Source organism: Bemisia tabaci, chromosome 6 (genome assembly GCF_918797505.1).
Source record: "Bemisia tabaci chromosome 6, PGI_BMITA_v3".
NCBI lineage: Eukaryota > Metazoa > Arthropoda > Insecta > Hemiptera > Aleyrodidae > Bemisia > Bemisia tabaci.
Genome location: NC_092798.1, coordinates 27,907,455 through 27,933,149, shown reverse-complemented (window position 1 = coordinate 27,933,149; position 25,695 = coordinate 27,907,455). Strand labels below are relative to the sequence as shown.

General features: G+C 35.7%; 1 protein-coding gene across 1 annotated transcript; it reads right to left on the bottom strand.

The window, feature by feature from the left end:
• Positions 1-1,073: 1,073 nt before the first annotated feature.
• Positions 1,074-24,958, bottom strand: lbk (leucine-rich repeats and immunoglobulin-like domains protein lambik). Its single transcript, XM_019047593.2, has 13 exons — positions 23,897-24,958; positions 22,318-22,389; positions 18,330-18,395; positions 17,389-17,532; positions 16,577-16,720; positions 15,546-15,686; positions 14,793-14,936; positions 12,314-12,705; positions 11,338-11,655; positions 10,184-10,465; positions 9,281-9,562; positions 8,014-8,259; positions 1,074-7,171 (listed from the first exon to the last, which is right to left on the bottom strand). Exons 1-13 carry the CDS (start codon positions 24,076-24,078, stop codon positions 6,666-6,668), a joined length of 2,919 nt encoding a protein of 972 aa, XP_018903138.2. The 5' UTR covers positions 24,079-24,958; the 3' UTR covers positions 1,074-6,665.
• Positions 24,959-25,695: the final 737 nt, after the last annotated feature.

The window sequence follows — 25,695 nt, the reverse complement described above, 5'->3', positions numbered from 1 at the left end:
AGAGAAAAAGCTCTGCATCTCGAGAGTGTAGGATTAAATTTTGAAATCAATTTATCTGCCACAAGTACGCTAAAAAATCGTCAATCAATAATAATCAATAGTGTCCATGAGATTTTTTCAGTTGAACTTTTGAGCTATTTAGCTTCCAAAATTAATCACTAAGTCTTGGGACATGGATCTAATTCCTGTTGATCCAATTTTTATAAAAATAACCCGAGTGTAACTTATAATTAGCCATAAATCAGAGAAATAGTCATACAAAGAAATACATATTCACCCTGGATCCAATTGGAATTCGCAATAGTAGTCAAAACAAAACCAAACTTTGAAATTAGTAAACATCAGTTGTGTAATTCAATAATTCATGGGTTTATGGTACAAAATTTACAAAAGTTATTTACTATATGACACAAACGATAAAGTCTTGTAAAATTAAATTTAGGGAAAGGAAAAAGGCAGGAAAACAGATTTGAAGCAAAGTAAGGCATAAATCGTTCAGCTTTTTTTTTTTTTACCAATTTTGACACAGCATATGGAACATACTGAAAATATGTTCATGTATTCATTTGAAGGTCAATGTTGACTGAAATTTAGAGGCTTAGTGGGATACTCAATCAAAATTGCGAAAATGAGACATTCATACTTTTAAGAAAAGAGAAGAGGAACAAAGTTGGTTCTAAAAATATAGATTCGATACAAAATATGAGTTCCTTGGATACTTCTGTGCAAGGGAGAAAAAACGTACACTGAATCCAGAAACACAGCTGTTTGATGCGATTCAGAGACTTTACATTTTTGATGTTTGAGCAAAAATGTCATTCTATCATGTTCCTAATAGATTACCCCACAGAATCTAACTTTTAAAACTTGAAAAATAAACTGGTGGGTATTTCAAGCTAATTTTTACAAAAACAGTTAAAATACAGATTATCTTGGTTATAAGCCTGCCTTTTTCCTATAACTCCTTTTCACGGAAATTTACTTCTTATGAGGACAGACTAGAGAGAGGACAGAAATTATGAAGACAGACCACCACAGTCAAGTAAATTGTGAAACAGAACTTTCAATTCATGTTTTTTTTTTTTTTTTTTTTTTTTTTTTTTTACTAAAAATAGGCCTTAAGCCATTGTGAAACTACTTGCGAGAAGATTTATACTTCACGATTTCCACTAGTGAAAAGGAGTTTTATTTGGCAGAATGGGGGAAGACTTTATACAGAACTGTTAGTTTACAAGGGGAATCACATATTTAAAAATATGTGGCACACAAAAATAAATAAATAAAAACATTATGAACAAACGTATTTACAAAATAATAGAAAGGAGTTTAACAGGCTCGGTTTTTACCTTAAAATTGTAGGCACAACTTTAAATGTCTATTGTCCTTGTGTTACTGACGTCGACATTCATTCATATAACTAGTTTCATGAATTGTGATTGTGACACAAAAAATAATTAAATACATGAAACTTCAAAGTTTAAAAGAAAAAGAATGACAGCAGATTACAACTGCACAATATCAGTACAGCAGCCGTGAAAAAATATTGTGAGGAAAACTTGTACTTTTGAGGTCCTAATACTTAAAAACTACAAAAATATTGATATCATTCCAACTTGGTTCTATCATATTATTTTAGAGTTACATTATCACTATTTTTCATTTTTTGGATGAAAAGTTACTTCAATTATGTTGACTTTGTTTCTCATTCCATGAGTAAATGGAGAAATGTACAATACAGGAATAATCAGTCTTATAAAAGTAAATTCACCAAGTTAAGAATTAGATATCGAACGGAACTATTTTGATAGTGAAGAAAGGCTACAACTTTAAATGCAGGCAGCAGCAAAAGCAGCATGGAAAATTAAAACAAAAAGAAACTAGAAGGCATTTTAAGGCAATTTCAGAGAAAAAGAGAGGCTCATAAGAAATGCATTAATATTTCAGAAGGGTAGTGTATTGCATTGGAAATACCATATAATTTAAGTTTGAACTTCAATGCTCGGAAAAATTATTTTTTTAAAAGAATGGCACAATACTGAGCAGTAAATTTTAAACTTGCAAAAGCAAAATACAAACTTTAGCACTAAAATTGAAATTCTTGGCACAAAAGTTGTTTTGTTCGAGTGAATCTGGTTCTCTTTGTCGTTATCAATGCTTCACACCAAAAATGTAAAAATAAGTACAATAACGACTACTTTTTTAATGAATGTATAACTCCAATCCAACAGCCAAATACCTTTCAGTACCTTTCTAATTGATCCCTTTGAAAATGAGAGGAGACTTCTCAAAATTTGGGCACACAGAACTAAGACACAAGATAAAACCTTCAATTGAAAACAAGCACTAGCGGAAAGATGCAGAACAAGACAAGGCAAAATTTAACAACACACAAAAAGATGCAAACCGACTCCTAAATTAGGAAACAGTAACAGCAGTTAAATGAACATCTCATATATTTAACAAATATGTTTGAAAACAGCAATAGACAAGTTTTATCTAGAATAAAATAACAAACCTAGCAAATTTCTGAAAAATAAGAGTAGCACAAAGTATTGCCCCATTTATTTAGCACAGACATGCATATGAAATTCACTGACCCTTGTTTAGGAGCCATCCTGTAGAAAAATATTTTTGCAACAAAAATTTAGGGGGAAAAAAGTCAGAAGTCAATTGCGAATCACCACAGATCGCTTATTGCCTGTTACAATCGGAAAACTTAACCAAACATAGAAAACACTTGAGAGTTCATCTCAGGTGATCGTCTTAACACAGTATGAATAATTAGCTGCGAGTAAGAAAGCAGAGGAAATGAGAGGCCGAACACGGGAATTATAATACTTGATAAAAATTCAAACCTGGGAAATAAATAACAAAGGCTAAAAGCAAAAGTTCTTACATTATAATGAAATTGAAAAGTAGAACCATAAAAAGACAATGATGAAAAGTTTAATCTAAAGTAAAATAGTTCAACACTAAAACCTGGACTGAAAAATAAAAAATAACAAAATGTCTTGAGAAGAAACTAAAACGCTTGTAAGAAAAAGAAAAATTAAAATACCCTCTTCAGAAAAAATAATGCTGCTCGTCAAAATGTGTTAAAAAGGAGGGAGTTGAGAGGAAATAGAAAAAAGATTTAACTAACCAATTGAAATATGGTGGGAAAATATCGAAATATATATATGTAAAATTGAAAAATTAATTGACCTCAAATTGAATGCATGAGTCGTTGCATTCTATTTTTTGGAATACTGAAATTACAGTTGCTATAATGAAAAATGCATTTCAAGAAATACCATGCAGGGATGATATTTTAAAAAAGCAAAAACTCAAAAGGTAATTGAGAGAGAAAGAGAGGCTTGGATGCAGGGTTGTCACAGAATTTGGAGAAAAACCCTGCGAATGCTTAGAATCGAAAGGTATTGATAATGGCAAAAAGTTTGGTTCGATTGGAATAATGATTCAAAATGTGAAATATCCCTGCTGCATCATAGTAATAATTGTGAATCAAAATCCAAGGATAAATTATTATGAGACATGAAAAATCCACAGGTAAGATTATGGATGGGTACATTTTGAATTCTCATCTTGAATATTAATTTCGTTTTTATGAGATTTAAATAAATTTCGGCAAAAGCATGCAGAAACGAGTAAAGAATAATGTACAATTGATAGAAAAAATATAATTGCAACAGATTGTGCTCGGTATCACACAGAGTATGGACGTATCAATAATGAGGCTGCAAAAGACTAATCAACAGAACAGCAAAATAGGCAACACATGAAGGCAGACGTTTCCAAAATGCTAAGTTGGCAAATATAATGATCATAACCTTTGAAAAAAATCAATGTTGTACGTGAAAGGTACCTAGCTATATTAGGGCATTCGGTCGCTTAGAACAGACCTTCGTCAGCCTAGTCACAAAAACCGAAAATATAAACCTTCACACAGTCCTACCTATCGACTATTTCGGCATGAAATTATCTCTAATCTATGGGTTAATATCAAATGTGACTCAGAAGGCAATACTGATCGCAAAATAAGCAACAAAAATTAAAGGCAATCAATGAACGCATCTAAAGAAAAATAGAAATGACAAAGCTACTTGCTTGCACGGTACAAAAATAATCCACTTTTTAGGCAAAAAAAAAAAGAAATTGAAACTCTGAAGGACTAATATACTTGTACTAAACCTCAAAGATGGAAAAAAGCAGCTCACACCAACAAATTTTGAAGTTGAACAGTGAACACTCATTAAAAGACCAAAAGTCGCACACTAATTCTTTCACTAGTTCGCTATCACTTTGTACCCCTGTCTTCTGTGCCACTAAATTCAAGTGTTAATATTTTCATCATGTTAATATTTTCAGTTATTCAATCGGACACAACAAGATAAAAGTGGAGTGGAGTTATATCATTGGTCCATTGTCTCATTCGTTTTCCTTGTGAAGCCTTTGTCAAGGTGGATAATCGACGGATTATGGGTACCTTTTTACTGACCGGTGATCAACAACCAGTAAATAATCCAGCTTAATAAAGACAGAAGAAAGAGAAAGAGGGCAACAATTGACCAATCACACAACTCCGTTCTACCTGGATCTAGTCTTCAACGGGGGGAAAAAAACAAGATTTCAACAATCAGTTTTTGGGTTGGGGAGGTTACTGGAGACCTCCGGCGAGGTTTTTTGGTAACGAAAGGATTGTCTCTGTGAGCTTAATAACATCTTGTATCACTCATTCTATGCTGAGGGTTGTGAGAGTGATGACCCTGTGCTATTAACAGAGTCAACAGCCTGCAGGGTACAGTGGATGCAAAGCTTTTCATAACACAATAATACTCCAAGGGTACATTTTATAGTGTCTCACATCACTATCAATACAAGTAATCTCCATTGCTATAAAAGTGTCAACTCATGCAATTAGGGATTATATTTTTATTTCTGTTTCGAATAAAATGGAAAATTCCGAAGTATTAGGAGATTTTGTTTGATGTAAAGATGAATTACATTATACCCCTATTTTATATGAACGATAGTAACCAATCATTTATTGATCTACAGATCATTTAGAGGTCATTTTCAAAGCAAGCAAAACCTTTGTTACTCCTATTTTACTCCGTATTAAAGTGAAAGAACGAGTACATTTTAGGAATGGCAATCTAGGACTACGTCGTCTCTAATAAATAGTGAGGAGCCTCCGGATTAGTGGGCATAGTAAAATTAAAAATACTACTTATTTTCCGCGTAAAATACAAAATATTTTCTGAAAAATAAGCTTGAATCGATTACAGAAAATAAGCATGCTCATACAAGTACCAACAAAAGATAATGATACAATCAGTATGTTGAAATATCTCGCTATTATTGACCAATTCTTCCTTTTACTTTTTTCCGCATAATGTTTTCCACAAACTGATTGCGGTGAACGCACAGGTCGTAAAAAAAACCACAAACGTTGGCTAAAAAACTCCAACATACGATAATTTTTTCATTGAAAATATCCAAAATTTTGAGCCAAAAATTATGTTTGTTGTTCCATCTTTTAGCTTGGTTACCTGACATCATGTGATTTTTCTGAATGATAACACATTTGATGCGGAGTTTACAGGTAAAGAGAACCTTGACGAAAAAGATAGCCAATTCTCCGTCTGTGACTGCTTAAACGATAGGAGAAAAAAACACTTGACCAGCTTTCACTTTTTTCTTACTTTCAAGTTAAATTGTTCCAGTTAGGACTATTGTTCTCAAGTATGTCCTAATCCTTTTAGGAGGGCCTTAAGAGAGGGTCATACCCCCTACTTGTGACAGAGAGCATATAAAAAATGTAACATTCTAGGACAATTGGCAAGCCTCTTCCACTGTTCTAGAATGGCAAGTAGTCAAGGATTTGAAAAATTCATCTTTATTGGGTTGCCATTTTGAATTGGTAACAGATAATGGTCGTCTGTTCTATTCAAGAGGTTTCTTTTTTATGCTTTCTAATGATGCTTCACTAAATGAGAGCCATTGAAAAAATAGGAGAAACATTTGGTTGTGGACAACCTCGATTGAATCATTATTGAAAGGTACATAAGTACAGGCTCTTTTTTTTTGACTAAACTCACCCTATTTAAAAAGACAGCTTGATCAAATTGAATTTTTCAAAACTTCCAGCAGCTGCCATTTTGAAGTAGTAATAGACTTGCAATTTATTCCAAAAAATTTCTTATTAATTTCCATTAAGAAAGTGTATCTCAAAAGGCAGATTTTGATTCGAAATTGTTCGTATTTGAGGGATATGACCAAGTCCCTGGGTCCCTCCAGGGGGACCTGGGTTCATGACCCCTCAAAAGTTGTCTTCTAGATAGGACAAACAGCAGTCCAAACTGGAACATCTTCACTTAAAATTAAAAAAAGTAGAATGGATCAGGTTACTAAGGCATGAGCATTCTCATCTGATGGTAATTTTGTATTTTTGAATTTTATTAAACCCACTCCATAGAGGACTCAAGAAGGAGGAATAATTAACCTTGAGCAGTGTCTGCAGTCTTGTTAGCTTAAAAATTCTAAAGTCTTCTTTTCCGCAATAAATCTTACACCTATGAGGAACTTTGTCTTTACACACTGGATAGCGTTCGTTTTACAGTCATTTGTACAATATTCTACACATTTATCTAATAAAATGTATTTCAATACGGGGACACATAGGAATGCCTCTGACTGGGCGGCGAAGAGGCTTGGCTCAGACTCGAACTTGGCCTCACTTGGTGATACGTAGAGTTGCTAATTTGACTAGGTGATGGGCTTTTTGGCGCCTCGGAACCAGTTTCCCCAGGCTCTGACTGTGATGTCAAAAGTACACAGTACTTTTTACAATCAGGGGGAACAAAGGAGACCGACTTTTTGAAGTCAGTTGGTGCACATGTGCACTTCTCACTATTACTTTCTAAATTAGAGTTACTGTGACAAGGCATTTGAGATCTGACCGTGAAATATTTGTCCGGAGGTACAGGAATATCAAAATAGGTTGAGCGCCGATGAGGAAGCTTCCGATGGCACATTGGGAGTGTTTCCTTCAAGCAGGTTTGGACGTTCTCCCCATTGTATGATAGGAAACTTGAAAGAAGAGGCAAATTTACCTCTGGAACTGAGACCGAATTGTTTTGCTCATCACTAAATTGAGGACCTGTGGTTCCTGAAACCAAAATTAACAAATTAACGAATGAAACTCTGCATATGAATGAGGAGGTTGACCAGCAATCACGCTAGAATTGGGTAAGCCCACTTATACTCGTACTTAACATATTTCAACTGATAACACTACTGACGAAGTAGATTTTATACCATTAAATCAATTAAATTTGATGAGGTTTGATCATACGTGAGCTCAAGTGTTCCTAATCACTCCATTCTTCAATCGAATTTTCATGTCACAACTTAGAGAAATATGACAAAGGTAATCTAAACTTTAGAAAAAGGAAAAAATTGCATTTAATCATGTACATACAGTCCACGACGATATTTTTCTATTAAAGGATCAAATTCAATTTTACTTCCGATTTGAAGGTAACAGTTGAGGGGCCTCTTCAAGTGTATGCTCTAATGTTTCCTTCTGGAGAGTTCCGAAAGAAGTAATCTTTGAGAAAATATGAGCAATATCAAGTTGATGAGGAGATGACCGATTGAGAAATTTACTATATTGATGATATCCAGATTCTATCGTAGGCTCCAACACATTAAAATTTGCTTGCACCTTTACTCACAAAAGGTTATCGTTCATGCTAATGATCAATATTTGATAGCGCACGAATACGTATAGTATATTAATTAGCGCAACAGTCCTCCCCTTCTTCCTTCGTCAAAATTTAGTATTCTATGTACATAAGATATTTCATATTGAGGAGTAGAGAGATAACATCATGAGTAGGAGCAGTCAGAAGTCTTAAGTTATCTATGCCTTTTACTGTTAAAGCAAAGCTGCTGCTAGAGAGGCAAACTATTCAAAAGAGGATAACCGGAAAGACATCAACAACTCACCATTACAAATGAGATCTTCTCTGCTGCGCCTGGGAGATTCACCAGTGCCCGAATCTTTGCTACTTTGGCTTGAATGGTCTGATTTAGAATCAGCTTGAGTTGGAGCAACCGAAGAAGATTGCTGTCCTTTTGCTCGAATATAGGATATTAAACAGACCCAAATGGCTGAGGTAATGACTGCTACAAGTACTGCACTAATCATCAGGATGCCAATCACATGCTTGCTTACGAAACTTTCCCCTGAAACTGAAAAGAAACAGAAAATGATGTACAAAATTTACGAAATACGTCCAAGATTCAATTTTGCACTAATACTGAAAAATTATGAGACTGATGGATAACATTGGACTTCATTTTGCAATTTGGAACTATAAATTCTGGTTCTTCTGGAAAAACACTTATGTGTATAGGGAAAGTAACAGCACATGCGTTGTTTTTAAACCGGGCTAGAATTTATAGTTCCAAATTGCAAAATGTAGTCCCATTGAAGAGAGCACTCGAAAAGTCCTGCAAAAATCTTGCTTGAATACATATTTTTTTCAAATTTGAACCTGCAATGACAATGGATCAAGGGGCACGAACACAGAGGAAGCGCTACATTGCCTATTTCCTCTTCAAAATTTCACACAGTAAATGATAATTCAATCTGCAAAGCTGAAAAAGTGACCATTGATTGAATGATTTGCACTTATTTACTAAAAATGATGAGTGTTTACAAGATTACATACAAAATGAGAAATTACCTATAAGAGTTCAATATTTTAAACTATTTTTGGAAGACTTTTATGACAAGTTTAGTTATTAGACTGAAACACCATGCAGGGTATTATGACTTGTCTTCAATTTTTTTACTGATGCAATGTCAGACAACAGCCTGAGGCAGTAGATTATTCATGAATACCAAATGTAGTTGTTTATGGTATTAGTCAAAAAATAGGACGTTGAAGTTCTGACCAAAAAATTTGCAGAATTTTCGTCAGGTTCTTAATGCATCTTAAAATGGTCCATCAAACTGAGAGAATGATGGAAACGTACATGAAAAATGATTCCTATCAATACATCTGGAATATTTTACAAGAAGATCGGCTTATTTCACAGATTTTGTAACATTTGACTATAAACACGAGATTGTAGACTTTTTGTTAATTTTGTAACCTGTTCGTTTTTACAGGGCCACACTTCACTTTTTAAGAATTATCGGATTTGTGTGCAAGAAGAGAGAGAATTTTGATGTAATTTAAAAAAGCTGAAATGCATTTAAACTTACTTGGTATAATGTAAAGCTGAGAGCGCCCTCGTTCTGAGCCAAGGGAGTTGGAGACCTCACATTCAAATATTCCTGCGTCATTTTGTTCAGTGTCTCGAATGATCAGTAATTGATCATCAGCAGTCAAGAAGTAACGAGTATTTGATTGGTTAGTAATCCTTTCCCCATTTTTGCTCCAAACAAGGTTTGGTTTGGGAAGACCGGTGGCCATGCACTCAAGAACAACTGCTTCTCCAGGTTTGGCTTCTTTATCTTTCATTTTTTCAACGAAGGACGGTGGCTCTGCAAATTAAAGAAAAGAAATTACATCAGTCATATTCACTAAATACCTGTACATAATTTTCTGTGATATACTAATGCGTCATCATGACGTTCTTGTTCTGACAGAGCCACTGGCTCCTAAGAGATGTTTTTAACAAGGTTTTTCGACGATTCAGAATCTACGGTTAGAAAATTTTATTTACATGTAAGATTTCTTTACTACAGTTAGAGTAGAATTCTCGCTACTATCTAAGCACCCTGTAATATCTTTAGTTTCGTTTACAAGTAGTTTACAGGTATCACACAAGCCATTTTGGTCGACTTCTTGACACCCCCCCCCCCTCCCTCCCATTACGCAACATAAAACCCAACCTCTCACCTCCTCTTTCGGATTTTATGCCTGGCTTGACACCCCTCCTCCTCCCTTACAAATTTTTCCAAACAATAATGCAGAAAACCTGAAAAATTGCAGGAAAAATTAAATTATTGAAAAATATTATTTTTTAAAGAGGGAGGCTTATGTAAGCTTGGGATTAACACCAGGTAAGACCCCATGCCAAGTTTGAAATCCCTTTAACCTTGAGTGGCTTGCATACTACTTAAATGGCCCGTTCAAAGTGAGGAAGTAAATTCTCAAAGTACCTGAAACATATATAGAGGCGTTGACTGCCGCTATTCCTGCTGCATTCTGGGCAGTGCAGCTGTAAACACCAGCATCAACAGCTTTGACATTGACAATGAAAAATGCATCGTCTGATGGCATGACATTCATTCGTCGCTCAGATAGGGCTGGGAATGTGCTTCCTCCATCTTTGTTCCAGCCGATCTGTGGGGCAGGCAGGCCTGCCGCAGCGCAATCCAAACGAGCAGTGGAGCCTGTCCGTACAGTGATGTTGTTTGGACTCTTAGAGAAAACTGGGAATACTGCAATGGCAAAAAAATTTAAATTTCATTGGAGATATGCAATTAAGGATACTTGAATGCAATTACAATTACTATTAGAATTGAGAGAAAATAAATAATGATGAGGTTTTGTTATCTTTATTCTTTTATAGCTTTGGTGACCAGAAATAAAATTTAAGTATCTGAATTCTAGAAGAATTTTTCGAAAGTCTTCAAAAGCTGATAATTTTCCTACAATATTTCTTCTTCTTTTTTTTTGAGTTGGATGGGGTGAAGGTAGGCAAAACCACAGTTTAGTCACCTACCCTGTAGATAAGTTCTTTTATCATGGTTTCAGAGCGGAATATCTGTTATTTATCTTAATTTTAGGAGCGAAAACTTGGCTTTTACATATATTTTATCTTGGTAGTCCCAGTTGATCTATACTATTCAACCATCAAAACATAGATCTATGACACACAAAACTGACTTGTTGCAACTACACAGCGATTCCTAGAATAATACAAGTAATCTACTAGTCTGGTAATTCAGAGGATACCACAGTGAATTACACAGAAAACTATGAAAATAGGGATATTTACACTTGCATACTTGAGCCAAGTGAAAGGAAAAAATTAAAATATTTGCTAATATATAGAGTGGAGTCTGTAATCTCTCTAAACAAATAAATCCCTTTGCACTAAATTCTGGGAATTTAACCTTAAATTCTACCCATCAATGAGTTTGGATACCTACTTATATGGCTATTACTGCAAATAGCTCTAGGTCGTGTGGTTTTGCAAGGCAGATTTGACCAGAGCATTCCTTTTTTCAATTGACTCCAAGTTAATGAGCTTTCAAAAGTTAATAGACTTAAAAAGAAAAAGAAAAATTAAAACACTAAAAATACTCACCATAAATCTCTAGGCGGGCTCTCTTAGAATATGCATTACCAAACCCATTCGTAACGATGCACTGATAGTATCCGCTATGACTTGTAGATACATTTAGAAGTTTCAATTGTGAGTAATGGATGATGGAGTTGTTTTTCTCATGAACTTGACGATTTTTTGTATCCTTGTCCAAAACTACATTGTTACGTTTCCATAAGAAAACCATGGGCGAGTCAGACGATGAGGATGCTGCACATTTCAGGGTAACTTCATTACCCGCCAGCGCTTTCTGCTCTTCTGGATCTTCTACGATTTGAGGCCGAGGGACATCATTTGCAGCTGTAAAAATTTATTTATCATTAATGCATGCTTCTTCTGAAAAGGTTTCTCCTTGAAGTGCCTAGACTTTGCAAACATCAGCAAACAAAGTTTGAAGGTTTAAGCATAAAATTATTTGCCCTCGGTTCTGAGCATGGTTGAACAGGCATGTGATTGAGTATTGCCCCTAATCATTCTCAGGTCTTTAAACTCTTTCACCTCAAATTTTCTTTAAAATGACAAAAAGTAGGTAGTTACAGATATTCTAGCAAGTTATTTCAAAGTAACTTTAAGCCTTAGGTCTATTATACTCGACTATGTTATATTCTGAAGTACCTACCAGTACGGTTGGAACTTAAAATGCAAGTCTTTACTATATGATCGATATTTTCTTGTGATAACTGGATAACTGTAGCCAATATTTTTGCAGAATAGCACTGTTTGCAAAAATAATTTTCAGAAAAAATAAGCACTGCTATTCTTAAATTGACTGTAATTTGAAGAATGAGTTGGGAACAGAGCTCTAAACACGTTTTTAACATGCAATGCAACTGGAGCATTGCAACTGGAGCATGATTCTTCTGAAACAGAAAAGCTCTATTCTCTCGTTCAAATGTCTCCGATAAATGAAAATTTCTTTAAAAGATATTTTCTTTACTACATTAAATGCAATACTCACCACAAACAAACTGCTCGGGGGATAAATCAAGAATGCTTTTGCTGAATGTCAATTGAGGGTGACTGCAGACGGCAGAGATATTTTTCTTCTCTAAATTTCTACGGATAACATACTGTGGAAACCAAGCTAATGCACAGTCACAAAGCAAAGAAGTTGAATTTATATGCAATCGTTTCAAATTTGGTGAACTAGAAAAGGCATTTTCATCAATCGAGATTAGCTTGTTATTCCCAAGATCAAGTTCCACAAGAGACTCCAGCCCAATGAAAGCATTTTTGTTGATTGATGTGACAAGGTTATGAACCAAGGATAGTTTTATGAGTCGTTTCAGGCTGCTGAAGAAGCTGATTGAATCTTCAATGGTCCATGAAATGAAATTATTATTCAGCTCCCTGAAACAGTTTAAAATGATATTAGGAATGTATTAATTGAGGAGCTATTAACGGAAGCAAATTAAAACATAGAATTGAAGAACGTCCAGATATCAAGAGTAGCGATAGCCACCCCCCCCCCCCCCCCGTCGAGGAAAACTAAAGTCCCGAAAGCAAAGTGGTGGCCAACACTCTTGGTCACACTTAACTCCCTTAATCTGAATACTGATTTGGTTCCCACTCGACTGCAGCCCAAACGACAGCACGGATTCCTATGATCTTGGTGTCTACAGACGTAACTCAATTAGGACTACAAAGAGGAAGAGTTTCATTGAGATGTATTGAGTTTTCAAAAAGTTATGAGCAATTATCGGTATACTTACAGCTCACACTTTCAACAAAAAACCCTTGCAATCATCAGGAGAATATAATCTGTTTAGACAATACAGCTCTCAGGGATTTAAATGGTTAAGTGGTAAGATTGACATCCAAAACGTTTGATATACATCATGTTAAAGATAAAAAAAAAAGAGCTTTGAAATTAGGTGTAGAGCAATTAGAGCTTCAGTTGTTTTTGTTGAAAGTTGGGGAGAGGTCTCCAAAATAGGTTTTCCCTGGACTTAAACCCCCCTACGACTACGATTTTATTCAAGCTCGAGCGCCGAAACTTGGTATGTACAATAGCCTGTGACAAAAATTTCACACAGATTCATTTAAATCAGGAATAAAAATTACTGTCGAAGCTTCTTCTCATCTTTGCCAGCCTGGTGCAAGGTGGAATGGCAGCGAGGATGCTTGCGCCATGATTCAGGGTCATGAATCATGGTGTGGTCTAGCTCCCATCTCATTTGCTCATAAGCTGCACCCAAATTAATAGAGTGCATTAAAGACACAATTTAAATAGTTTCACCCCTGTTTTTTTTATGTTTTGCTTTCAATGGTGTCCAACTTCAGTCTTTTTGAGACATGAATTATTCAGCTAGCTCTTTCAATGCTTTAAAATTCATTATCTTTAAGCGTATTTTCGTTGATGATCGGTCGAGTCAAAATGCCGCGATAATGGCGGCGAGATTATAATCTAATTAGTAAACATTTGAGGTTGGACTCTCAAAATTGATGCTGGTCGGATGCCACCATCTTCATCAGGCCATTTCTAAACCCTACTTTTTGTAGGATTATATTTTGACTCCAACGTTTGCAAGAATTCCACCTTCTATCCGTCTGGTGAGTCCCGGTATTTTTCCAAAAATTTATGGTCGCGTCAAAAAAAATACAAAACTGTATGATCCACCCATTTTGGTTCGACCGATCATCAACAAAAATACGCTTTTTTTTCAACTTCATTAAGTATGTCTTGGTATGGGTACTTATAATCCTCTGCATGCCTGATTTTGTATACAGCTCTTACATGTTATTCATCCTACCCTTAATCTTAGCCTCTCTCAGCATGGATGCAGAACCAAGCCTTTGAATCTTTAAAGTGATGCTTCTATTTAAAGTTAATAAATATTTTTCTCACCATGAATGTAAAGTATCGGCCTTAAGTATATTGTTAAAATTTGTTTGGACCGATTAAAGCTTTTTAAAAGTACCTCATTGACAAATGCAAGATAAAAGACTAGCCATTTCCTGGTGATCATGATATCGGGAAGTCACAGTGCCCGATTCTTATCTATCTGAAGGAGTCTCTAAAATCATCATCTTGCATTAGACTCAGACTAATCCTTCAAAGCCTCTCGTTCATTCAAAGATGAAAATTTTCCTCTATTTTGGTTGATTAGACATGGAATGATCTAATAGCTTAATTTTAATCAATGCTTGCAAAGCAACCAAAGTACACCCAAATAAATGTACATTTCTGTTTTCTTTTGTTTGAATTTTCTAGCTGTTCCTTTCGGTCAGCTTTTAAAATCAAAATACACTCCTCTCGGATGTTTTGCTTTACTTTTTCCGAACATCAAAAGCCCCATTATAGACAGATTTCTTATTTCATTTCTTCAATTTGATATATTTTTGCTTCGTTGAATTTGCCATGAACTGAAGATACATTAAATGTAACATTACTGGACTAAATGCACTGAGCACAAATGAAATTCATGTATACGTACAAAGTTTCAAGAACTGGAGTGTGATTGAAAGCAGCTTCAGCAATGAGAGTGATATGATTATTGTTGAGGTTCAGTTGGTTAAGCTTCCCCAGGTCTTTAAAAGTATCATTTTCGATGGCGGTAATTTCGTTGAAAGATAGATTCCTGCAAGTAGGAGAAAGCAACTATGTAAACTGCAAATAAAGGATTTTCACAAACAAGAGATCATTTGAAAGTGATATTGCTGTTGAGAAGTAAGAGGCAAAAGCAACAAGTGCTAACGCTTGACAACGCTCTTAATTTTAGAATGACAACCTGAAGGACGAGTATAACTTTTGTTTACGGTTAAAATTATATTACTTCGCCCACCATTTTGGAGGCATATTCCCTGATTCCATTTAAACAGAAAACAGATTTCTGACTCCACTCCTGACGATGATAAAATCATGTTGTTGACATCAGATTGCGGTGCTGGATGTAAATATCATTTGCCAGAAAGATTTAAGAAATACATAGTTAATCACTGCAAAAACGTTTATGGCCAAAATTGAAAATACCACACTGATGGCACAAACAACAGTTTATTGACTCTTCCATCTGTAAATTTTTCCCATTGAACAAGTTGACATAAGTAGGCTGAAATTTTCCAGATCTCAAAAAAAATACCGACGGTTCGAAAAAATTCAAAACTTAGATACCTACGTGCAATATTCTCATATTTTTAGAGCTTAATAATTTAGAAAATTTAAAAAGAAAAATACAGTTTATTCTTACAGATTTATTAGCGTCTGAGTTCCTTCCCAACCATCATCAATCTTGTAGATTCTGTTATGGCTAATTGATAGACTTTGTAGGGAATCAAGACCAAATAACCAGCTCTTTGAGATGACACTGAGAGCATTTCGGTCCAAGTTCCTAAATTAAAAAAATCAAGTTAGGAACCAATTTCATTTATAATGCAACTGAAAAGAGATACATGCTACACAGTTCCCCAACAACAAAATGAAAATTTGGAAATGCTTTGAATGGCTACAGAATTTGCAACGTTAGATGATTCAGTTTGTGACGAGATTAAATCTGAGCAAGTAAAATTAATTAAGTAATAACTGAACCAGTGACTGAACAAATAGTATTGACAAAGAAAAACCAAACACCACAGAAAAAAAAAAAAATTGATTGTATGAGCCGAATAGTTAGTGTTCTATATTAGTGAAACTATTCAGTTAATCAACATAAAATTTTGGTTGACAGGATTGATTGGTTGATTTGTGTGCGTGAGCTCTTTGGGTGAACCAAAATTCAATCACACACATTAAACCTTGGAACCTATGAACAAAGTTATGATACCAAAGTTTTTTAAAGGTCATAAAGATAGGATAATAGAGGGGAATTGAGGGGCTTCGAGGAAAAGATGCATGAGTGCAGTTTTAGAAAAATTGCGATATTTATGATTTGAAAAATTCGCTCCCAAATTCCAATTTTTAAACATCAAAAAATCAGTTTGAACTTTTTTCTTGTCATAAGGATCTATGTGATATCGAAACTTCAACCACATATTTCTCGAAATGGCAAAAATTGCACTTCATTGTTCTTTCGTACTTTACTTTTGTTTTTGTTCTTGGGTATTTTTCTTTTATTACCCATGTTCATGAGAATGAGGGAAGTTCTCCACTGAGACACCAAAAGAGCCATTAGAGTCAATTTCATAAAATGGAATAACCTTCAAATACTTTCTAGGTCGAAGGTAGGAGTTGGATTTAAATAATTTTGAAGACAAGAAAATGATAAAAGCGAGAAAAACTTACAGAATTTCAAGATTTTTCAGTCCAAAGAAAGCTCCATCTGGCAAACTTTTAATCTTGTTCTGGCTCAATTTTAGGACTTTCAGATTATCTAATCCTTGAAATTTGATGCCAGAGATAGAACTGATACGATTTCGCATTAACTCTCTAAAACATACAAAGTTGAAAAATTAACAACTGTTTTATTCATAAATGGTTATGGTCATAACCTGATATCAGGGCAAAAAACAATGTGCTCGAAGCATTTTGAGCCCATCATGAAATAGTTTAATTATAAGAAAAAATTGGCTTATACTCGGAAAATTTTGATTTGCGCTTCCTTTAAGGCAAGTTTCTCTTCAAGGACTTCAACATTTTGCAGGGTATCAACTTTTTAGGGACATTACATAAAAGATAGACTCAATTTATATGCATTCAAATGCCTTCATCTTATGACAGAAGGGAAGATTACTTAAAACGACACATATATTTTAAGACGAAATATTTTTATATATTTCTGTGGCTTCCAGCTATTAAAGGAGCTGATCAACAATTGGATAAAAAAAACATAGACGATAAGAAAATCACTTTTCTAACCTTGTGGCATTTTGAATTTCTACATTCTTTCCTGCAATGAATACTAGCATTAACTGTAATTGCGGCAGTAACTTGAAGAGCTGACAGATTTTATTTAAAAAAAAAAAAATGAACAAACGTGAAGGAAACCGACTTTCTTCAATTTTAAACAGAATTAAATGCATGATGGCAAACATACCATCTCTCAGTTAAGAAATTAATGCATCACACACCCTAAATAATTGATCAAAGGTACTTACAAAACATTTAACTCTTTCAACTGACGGAAAGAAGTTTTGTTAAGAATTTCAAGCCTATTCTTATTTATCTTCAATGATTTTAGTGAGGTCAAACCGTCAAAATCAGCTTCATTTATTGCTGTGATGTTATTGTCATTTAGGATTCTGAAAAAATGAAGAAAATAAAAAAAAAATTAAACAATAAAAATCATTGTAGGAAGAATAGGGGAATTAATTACTAGGAGATGATGAAGGCTTATTTAGAAATAAGAGAAGCCTTATTACTTTCTTCAGTCTACAGTCTGCAGTTTTTCTTTCTTTTTTTTTGTTGGGAAGTTTGCTAGCCTACAAGCAAACTTTCAGCAAGTACAAACGCTTAAAAAAGAAACCCTCCGTTTGCTCCAGTCAAAGAAGAAACTACAAATTTGCTTCGCTGTCGGCTCCTGCCAGAGATTCAGTTCTTTTCTTAGTAACGGCAACAATAGTCTTACATTTTAGTCGACTGTTCAGCAGCATGTTTTGTACAGTGCTTAACCATTTAGTAAACATCTGTTTGTCTACCAAACAAATCGCTCAAAATGTCACTAGACAGCCAATAAACTAATTTAAATGATTCAGTTATGGATCTGGGGAGGTAGAAATTGTTACCCATCACCAAAAGATTAATAAGGGCTCTTATTGGTCTCTATTGATGATATATGCATGATAAAAATTTAAAAACTAGATTAGGTAATGACTGTTTGAAACAACTGTAGTAAATTAATCATGTTCATTAATCTTAGAAAAAATGATCTTCCATATCACTTGTTGCCATCACTTATTTCTTGAATTTAACATGCTCTCTTGGACTTCAAAATTGCATTATCTAACAATAATTCAATTTCGGTTAGATATGAATAATTACTATTCATCATGAATAAAATCATGCACTGTCAATGAACAATCTGCAAGAAAGTGCTTACAAAGTTTTGAGCGCCGGGAATTTGTCAAGAGAAAGGAGTCCAACATTTTGAATTTTGTTCTTCGATCTAAGAAAAAAAAGAAACAAAACAATAAAATTAGTGGTGGTCAAAAAGGCTCAACAAGATAATACAGTATACCTCGGATTATCCAAACCCTGGTTTATCCAAACTCCGGATTATCCAAACCGATTTTTGGGAGGAAAATTTTTTTTTTTACGCATTTTTTGCACTTTCTCTTGGCCGCCAGAACAAGACCATTTTCATAACCCCTTTCAACTCTCCACTTGTTTGTTTTCCGAACACAGATGTACTTGGATTTCCCTTGTACACCTGCCGATCGCTCTATCTCTCAGCGGAGTTCTAATATCTTGCATAAAATTAATGAATATTAATGGCCTCCGGATTATCCGAACCAGCCGACCGCCACATTAGTTCAGATAATCTGAGGTATAGTGTATTCTTGTCCTTCATGTGGAAGTTATAAAAAGTATTTCCTAGCTAAAGTAAACATGAACCATATTTGCAGACTGGCCTATCAGTAAATAAAATAGATCTTTGTGAACCTCTGGCCTGCAGTTTTCATCAATTCCTGACGGCGCAATTTTGATGTATGTTCCGTCACATTTTTAATTTCGAGGGGTACTTCTAGAAGGAAATTCCATGAAAAAACCAATGAAGCCACATTCGGAACCTCAAAGTTCTGTATAAACGAAGTTAAGAGTTTTTAAGGTTTCCAAATTTTGTCCAAACTCTTACATTGACTCAATCCACTGTGCGGCGTCAGATGCCAGCCCCTGACAAAGCCCTTAATATTACACTAGGCACATTAGGCACTTGTGACTGACACGTGAATATAGCTGCAGAATAAAACTTCGTTTTTTCTGCAAATTATGATCTCGCAGCTCTCTAAAACCTCTCAGAAGCAAGCTCTGTTTCTGAGAGGTACATGATTCTACAGTTCTACTTCAAGTTGTTTTGTGATTTCTGACTCCAGTTCAAAGTAAAGCCAGCCAGGATTTATAGACATATCTGGTGCTGGCATCTGACAGAGCACTTGTCCCATCCACAGTTGTTTGCTAAACAGCATCCATGGCCATGGCACCACACAGTTAAAACATTTTAGATATTTTATGAATTAAGGTGAGGTTGGGTAACTGGGCGGTGGGGTAACTGGGTAGTACCCTCTGTATTTCTACCAGATTAGTGCAAAAATTGTTTTCACTGTTGGCATACCTTCATTATGACGTAAACCATCTAGAACATGTAAACATAACTTCAAAAAAAAATTTTATGGTGAATGGTGAAGTGCCGAAAATTGTACAGCTTTTTTTTCAAAACAACGCCAGAGGTGGTCCCGAAAAGAGCCTCATATCTCACTCCCAGCAAGTATTTTATTCAACTTTGACAATTCTTCTTCATGTATGATGTATTTGTGTAATGCGTGAGTAATTACAACGTAATTGGATGAAAATACTGGCTGCAAAGGGTTGATGCCCAGTTACCTTGAAAATTTTCCCTTTGTGGGGTAACTGGGCACCCACCCCAAGGTAACTGGGCAGGTGGCAGTGGTGGCACCTGCCCAGTTACCCATTGCAAGGTTGCTGTGCTTCGGTGTTTGTTTACTTCTGAAAATTTCAAAACTAATTGACTATTGTGGACTTTTAAGTGCCAAAGACCAATAATCAGGGTTCCCAGCACACTAAACTTCTAACTTAAGTCAATTATAGCATAACTTAAGCATTACTTAATTACATTTTTGCCGCTAACTGTTACGACATCACTTTTAACGACTTAAACATGGTTATATAAATTCAAATGAAATTCTCTGAAACCCTCATGAGAAGGACATTCTTTTCTGGCCAATGAGAATTACAAATAATGCCCCCCTTAAAAATTAAGGGAACTTTTTGGCGCCTGACTCAATCCCAGATCAGCCTTGCGGCTTAATTTTTTTTCATTTTTTAAAAATGTATCATGCTTAATCTCACTAAAAGTGGCCAAACAGTGTCCTGGTATACAATACTACTTTATAAGTAGTAATACAGAAAGTTCTAAGCATTTATCTACAAGGAAACAATTTTTTTTTACCGTTATTCAATTCTCAGATTTGAGGGTTTTTTTGCCGCTAACTGTTACGACATCATTCTTAACCACTTAAACATGTTTATATACATTCAAATGACATTTTCTTAAACCTTCATGAGCAGGACATCACCTTCTGGCCAATGAGAATTAAAAATAATGCCCCCCTCAAAAATTAAGGGGGGGTAGTCCAGTTACCCCACGACGTTGGGTAACTGGGTGAAAAAAACGGGAAATTTTTGAAAATTTGTGGGAAAAAATTGAAAGATGAAATTCGACTTTTGACTCTTCCTACATTTAGACAAGGTGTTGTACTTACTAAAAAAAATTTAAAAGTAGCCTCCACTGTCAATATAATGATGGGAAAAAAATCATGAAGTTGAAATTTTGACATTTTTCTCCGAACTCCTGCCCAGTTACCCAACCTCACCTTATTACTTTTTCTTCGGAAGTGTTTGAACAAAAAATTTCCATGGGACTTTTAGGAGCCAATTTGCCTACTTTTGGAAATAAACAAGTCCGAGAATGCTTTAATATAAAAATGAGATAGATTTGAAAGAGCGGGAAAAGTGGAAGCTCAAGTTTTCTTCTTCTTTCTTTTAATCTTTCATCAAAAACTTAAAAGGAACAAAAAAGTACTATCAGCTTCAGACTTGAGAGCAAGATAAACTACAGATATAATGAAGAAATTACAATTGGCATACACTTTAGACACCTTCATGACCACTTGAACCTACTTATGACATTATAGTAGAACAGATATGACAGAGTAAGCTGTCTCAGCCTGTAACTCAAGTAGGAAAAGACTGTTGAGAGTTATCAGTGATATAACTTAGACACTTTCTGTACTATCAAAAAAGGCCACAGCACTTTGAGGAGATCAAACTAAGAATAGGCATATGGAAATTGCTTGAGGATCTCCACTAAATCTTAATTTGCTCCATATAAACTCAGATAATTATTTGGAGCAAGTAAGCTGGGAAATAAAATTTATTGCAATAGCCTTCCAATTTTAAGGTCCCCTAATTACTCAATACAGATGCTCCTTTATTGGGGGAGGGGGGGGGGGGGGTGTCAAACTTTTGAATGACACTGTTGAGCCTACTGGCAGTAAAAATTCATTAATCCATCCTTGAAATTGAAAAACAGAAGAAAGAAAAAAAGATTACAAGGACATAGCCTGTATTCAAAATACTGGGAGACTGAAACATAACGACGGTGAAAGTCGGCAATCACATAACTCGGTTTGCGACGTCGCAGACTTCCTGTCATACTATATTTTTTAAATGGAAAACTACTCAACAGCAATTCTTTAAAACTGTCATGATTTTTGTTCTCAATGCGAAGAAAATTCTGCAAAAACTTTAAGAAATAATATCAATTTGTTCTCCTTTAAAAAAATGACGTAGAGGCGGAGATTTTCAGACACCGCAAACGAGTTATGTGATTGCCGACTTTCACCGTCGATAAGTAGTGCCTTTTATCCCATTCCTTATCATCTGATCTCTACAATAAGAGGGGGCTTTTTTAATGGTTTCTTAAGCAAAGGACCACCAAGTTCTGGTGAATCTTGGGCCTCTTTTAACACTTGAGCCTTTGAGAAGATTCACACCTCTGGTGTATCCAGCAGTGCCTCTAAACATGTGATCAGGGACTACAAAAGCACCCTTTGCCAATCATCTAACTTAGTCTCGAAGTTCAAAATTCGAGTGTAAAACTTTGGCAAAGCAAACAAGAGATTTATATCTTTGGGAAACAAAATATTCTTGGAAAAAAAAAAATTATCCACTCTGTTTTATAGCTTAGCTAAAAATCAGAAGTGGCATGGAGATAGGTCGTCTCAAAAATACAAAAATATGGTGATGAAAAGATGAAATTAAAACAACAAAAAAATATAAATTCTTACACAATGAGCGATATAAGAGAACCAGAGATGTTCATGGGAGGAATACTTGTAAGAAGATTTTTGTTCAGCTTCCTGAAAAAAACAAAAAAATATTTCATTAGATCTATCTTGACAGAGAAGAGATGATTTTATCTTAAATTGATCAGATCTCTGTTGGTGGATTTCTTACAGAGATCAGGGATAGAGTAACAACCGATCAGGGAAGAATAGTTCATGTGATCTGACACAAGATCTCACACGTGTTCATAAGGATTTAGTGAATCTGTTGGCCATGGCATTATTATTACCAGCCACATGTGAATTCTCAACTTAATTAAAGAATCATGTTCTACTTACAAAGAGTTTGCTTTTCGTGTGTTGAGACCAAAATAAAGTCTAGTTTATATCAAAGCTCATCAGTGGTGCCAACTGAATGCATGCATACACTAAATTTTCATGTAGCGCTCTGCTTTGAGGCTAATCAGAGATTGAAATTTACCTCCGCATGTGATAGGCGAGCTGTAACAGCATGCCTTTGTTGATTGAGTAGTTTCACCAAAATTGGAGAAATTTGCTGAAACCTGCTACAGCTTGTATCTGCCTATGTTCATTTTTCCACTTTCCATACATTACAGGGACTAGGTTCCCAGATTACTGCTATAAAGTTGATACCAATGGGGAAAGGTCAATCATGAGCGGGTCGTAGAATAGGTGGGCTACCGAGAGATACCTAGGCGTCAGAGCTATCTGCCTCTCACAGCTTGCGAAGATTCACAACCTACTGGATCGGGATATTTTGATTGTTAAACTAAATATGTAATGTAGCCACATTAGGAATTTTCTTCCATGAATGTACTAGACACGGTCTGGCAACTAAATATGATTGACAATTCTAGCTTGTGTAAATGCAGGAAAGAAAATCGTTCGTTTAAAGTTTTGATCCATCCTGTTGGTATAAATGTCACAAGTAAGTTCGCTACATATTAATTTTCTTCTGGCAATAATGTCAAAGTTGAAGTATTCCCACAAACAAAGAGCAGGGGCTAACGAATCCTTAACTCAAGCAACCTGATTATTGAAACTATGACAGCAAGACAAGATAAGACTTTGCCCTGTCTAAACCATGCAACATATCGCATTCTAATGTCTTATGGGGCTGTTTTCACCTTTCAATAATCAGCCCACAGACAGCCTTAAACTTTTATTAGCTTAGCCTGTTGGTAAGCTTAGATAGCGGTCACATCAGTTAAGATAGAGTCCAAATCAAATAAGTTCACGCACTTCTAAACTGCGGCAGATGATAGTCTGACATCTTTTATACAAGTTAAGTAAATGCAAGAAGCATGATGGCAGATTTTCTGTGGCAGTCTAAAAGTGAGTGAACTTATTTGGCGTAGACTCTATCTTGAAATGCATGATTGAAAAAATTTGCTTTTCGGCTCCGGCTGTTAAATTGTTCCGAAAATAACAAATTAAATTCAGATTAAAATAAAATGAAGGCTTGTTCTTTGGCTTGCTGAGTAAACAAACGTGTTTTCGCATCAAATGAAGTCATTGCGAAAATAGGTAATGGATAAACAGATATTCGTTCTAGACTTACAATATTTTGGTCCATTTTGGCAGATCAGTTGGCACAGAGGTTAATCGATGATCGGAGCAATCCACAGTATCACCCAAAGATTCACATTCGGGAATTCTCGTTTTCGTTTGAGGTGAAGATTCAACAAAAAAACTAAAGCAAAGGTAGATCAATACAGAAATAGTCAGTCCATTCACTTCCATAATAAGGCACTAAAGGTTGCTAGGTGCATCTACATAGCTGTTTTTGAGGGAAGCTGAGGGAACCATTCTCAGAGAATTGAGACACGACAAATCAACTAATTTTGATTCGAGGGAGGTCGTTCAGGCCCATTACTAAAGTTCGATCGAGTATTCATAACGAAAGAGGATGCTGTGGACACTTAATATTGCGAACACCGAACACTTGGCTCATAACCTCCATTGAACACTTCAAATCGGGACTTGTATTATCTTGAAATCACAAGCAAACACCTGGTACGTCGTCAAATCCGATGGTTAATAGGAAACACTTTCAACCTCAAAGAACAGCCGTGAGGCTTGGAACACGAAATTAGTCGAAAAAGTTAAAAACACAAACATTTGGTCGTCAAATTCTGATCTTCACACGGACAAATACTTCACACATCGCGAGAACGCCACCAAAACTGAGAGAAACGAGCGAAGGTGGCGAAGAGGAGAGGGAAGCGGGCCAATGAGAGCCGAGAGATCCACCATCCTCAGTTCCTCGGTGAAGATTTGGAAGGGGTCAAGAAGAGAGGAAGGGTGGAAACAGAAGGATCAGATTTGAAATCCTGCTCCAAGGTCAAAGACCAGTGTGCGGAGGATTATAAATGAGCGTTCAGACAGCGTTTACGACCACTTTTCATATTAATCGTTCGCACCTAGAGCCTGTTCCCAACGCTGAAGGTGTTAAAAAGAAACAGGTATGCCGCCGCCGCGCACAGGGGGGAGCGGGTGAAGAGAGGGATAGCGGGGGTTATCCTGTGCCTCTCCAGCCGGGAAAGACTGGATGTTGCCCCGGCCGAGGCTGGGTTGAGGAGTGAAGATCTCAAGAAAATTGAACCCGGCACACCATGCCCGGATGAACCGGATGAATATGGGCAGCGGACAGCGCGGCAGTCCCACACGCGAAGTCATTATTTCTCACCTCATTTCCCATTACATTCCCAATCAATCATGCACTTTAATTTTCGAGAGTTGACGTTCGGGACTTGGGAGATTATCATTTTGACTTCATTTCTTTTTTTCTGAATCATCGCAAGCCAAGGAGCATAAATTATGTCCGTAGTTCGTGCAATCGGAGATATGTCAGTGCAGTACCTAATTCGTGAAATTTGGTCGGCGCGGCGCGTTAAAGTATGATTTTTTTTAATCCTCCTGTAAAAGAAAAGGAAAAAAGAAGAAAAAAAATTGTTCCGACGCTCCAGGTACCTACTCGCTTTCAACCTTGAAGGAGCAAAAAGAAAGAAGAGGACATGAATGAAAATGCTGCAGACCCTAGTAAAAATTGGCGATAAGAGCTGCGTTTCAAAATACTATAGGAATTCTTATACCCGGCTAAAGAAGGCTACAGAAAATCATATAGCTGGCTGTAGAATACGGAGAAAATCATACGGCCGGGCTATACGAAGCGATAAAAAATTATGCAGCCTTTACACTTCATCGCCTGGCTGTTGCTTTTTCGCCATCGATTATAAAAGGCTATAAGAAATTGTGTAGAAATTTGTGTGCTTTGGAAATCATTAAGTTTGATACGGAACCACCTTAATATTTACAAAACACACGTTATATTTTCCTTTAATACATATTTTTTTTATC

Bases quoted from the DNA above. Each gene is read 5' to 3' on its own strand.
- lbk (XM_019047593.2), bottom strand. From the start codon at position 24,078: ATGGAAGTGAATGGACTGACTATTTCTGTATTGATCTACCTTTGCTTT. The intron at 12,706-14,792 runs GTACGTATACAT...AAACTGTTTCAG, and splicing joins ACTCCAGTTCTTGAAACTTT to GGAGCTGAATAATAATTTCA. The intron at 7,172-8,013 runs GTGAGTTGTTGA...TTTTGGTTTCAG, and splicing joins AGAAGATCTCATTTGTAATG to GAACCACAGGTCCTCAATTT.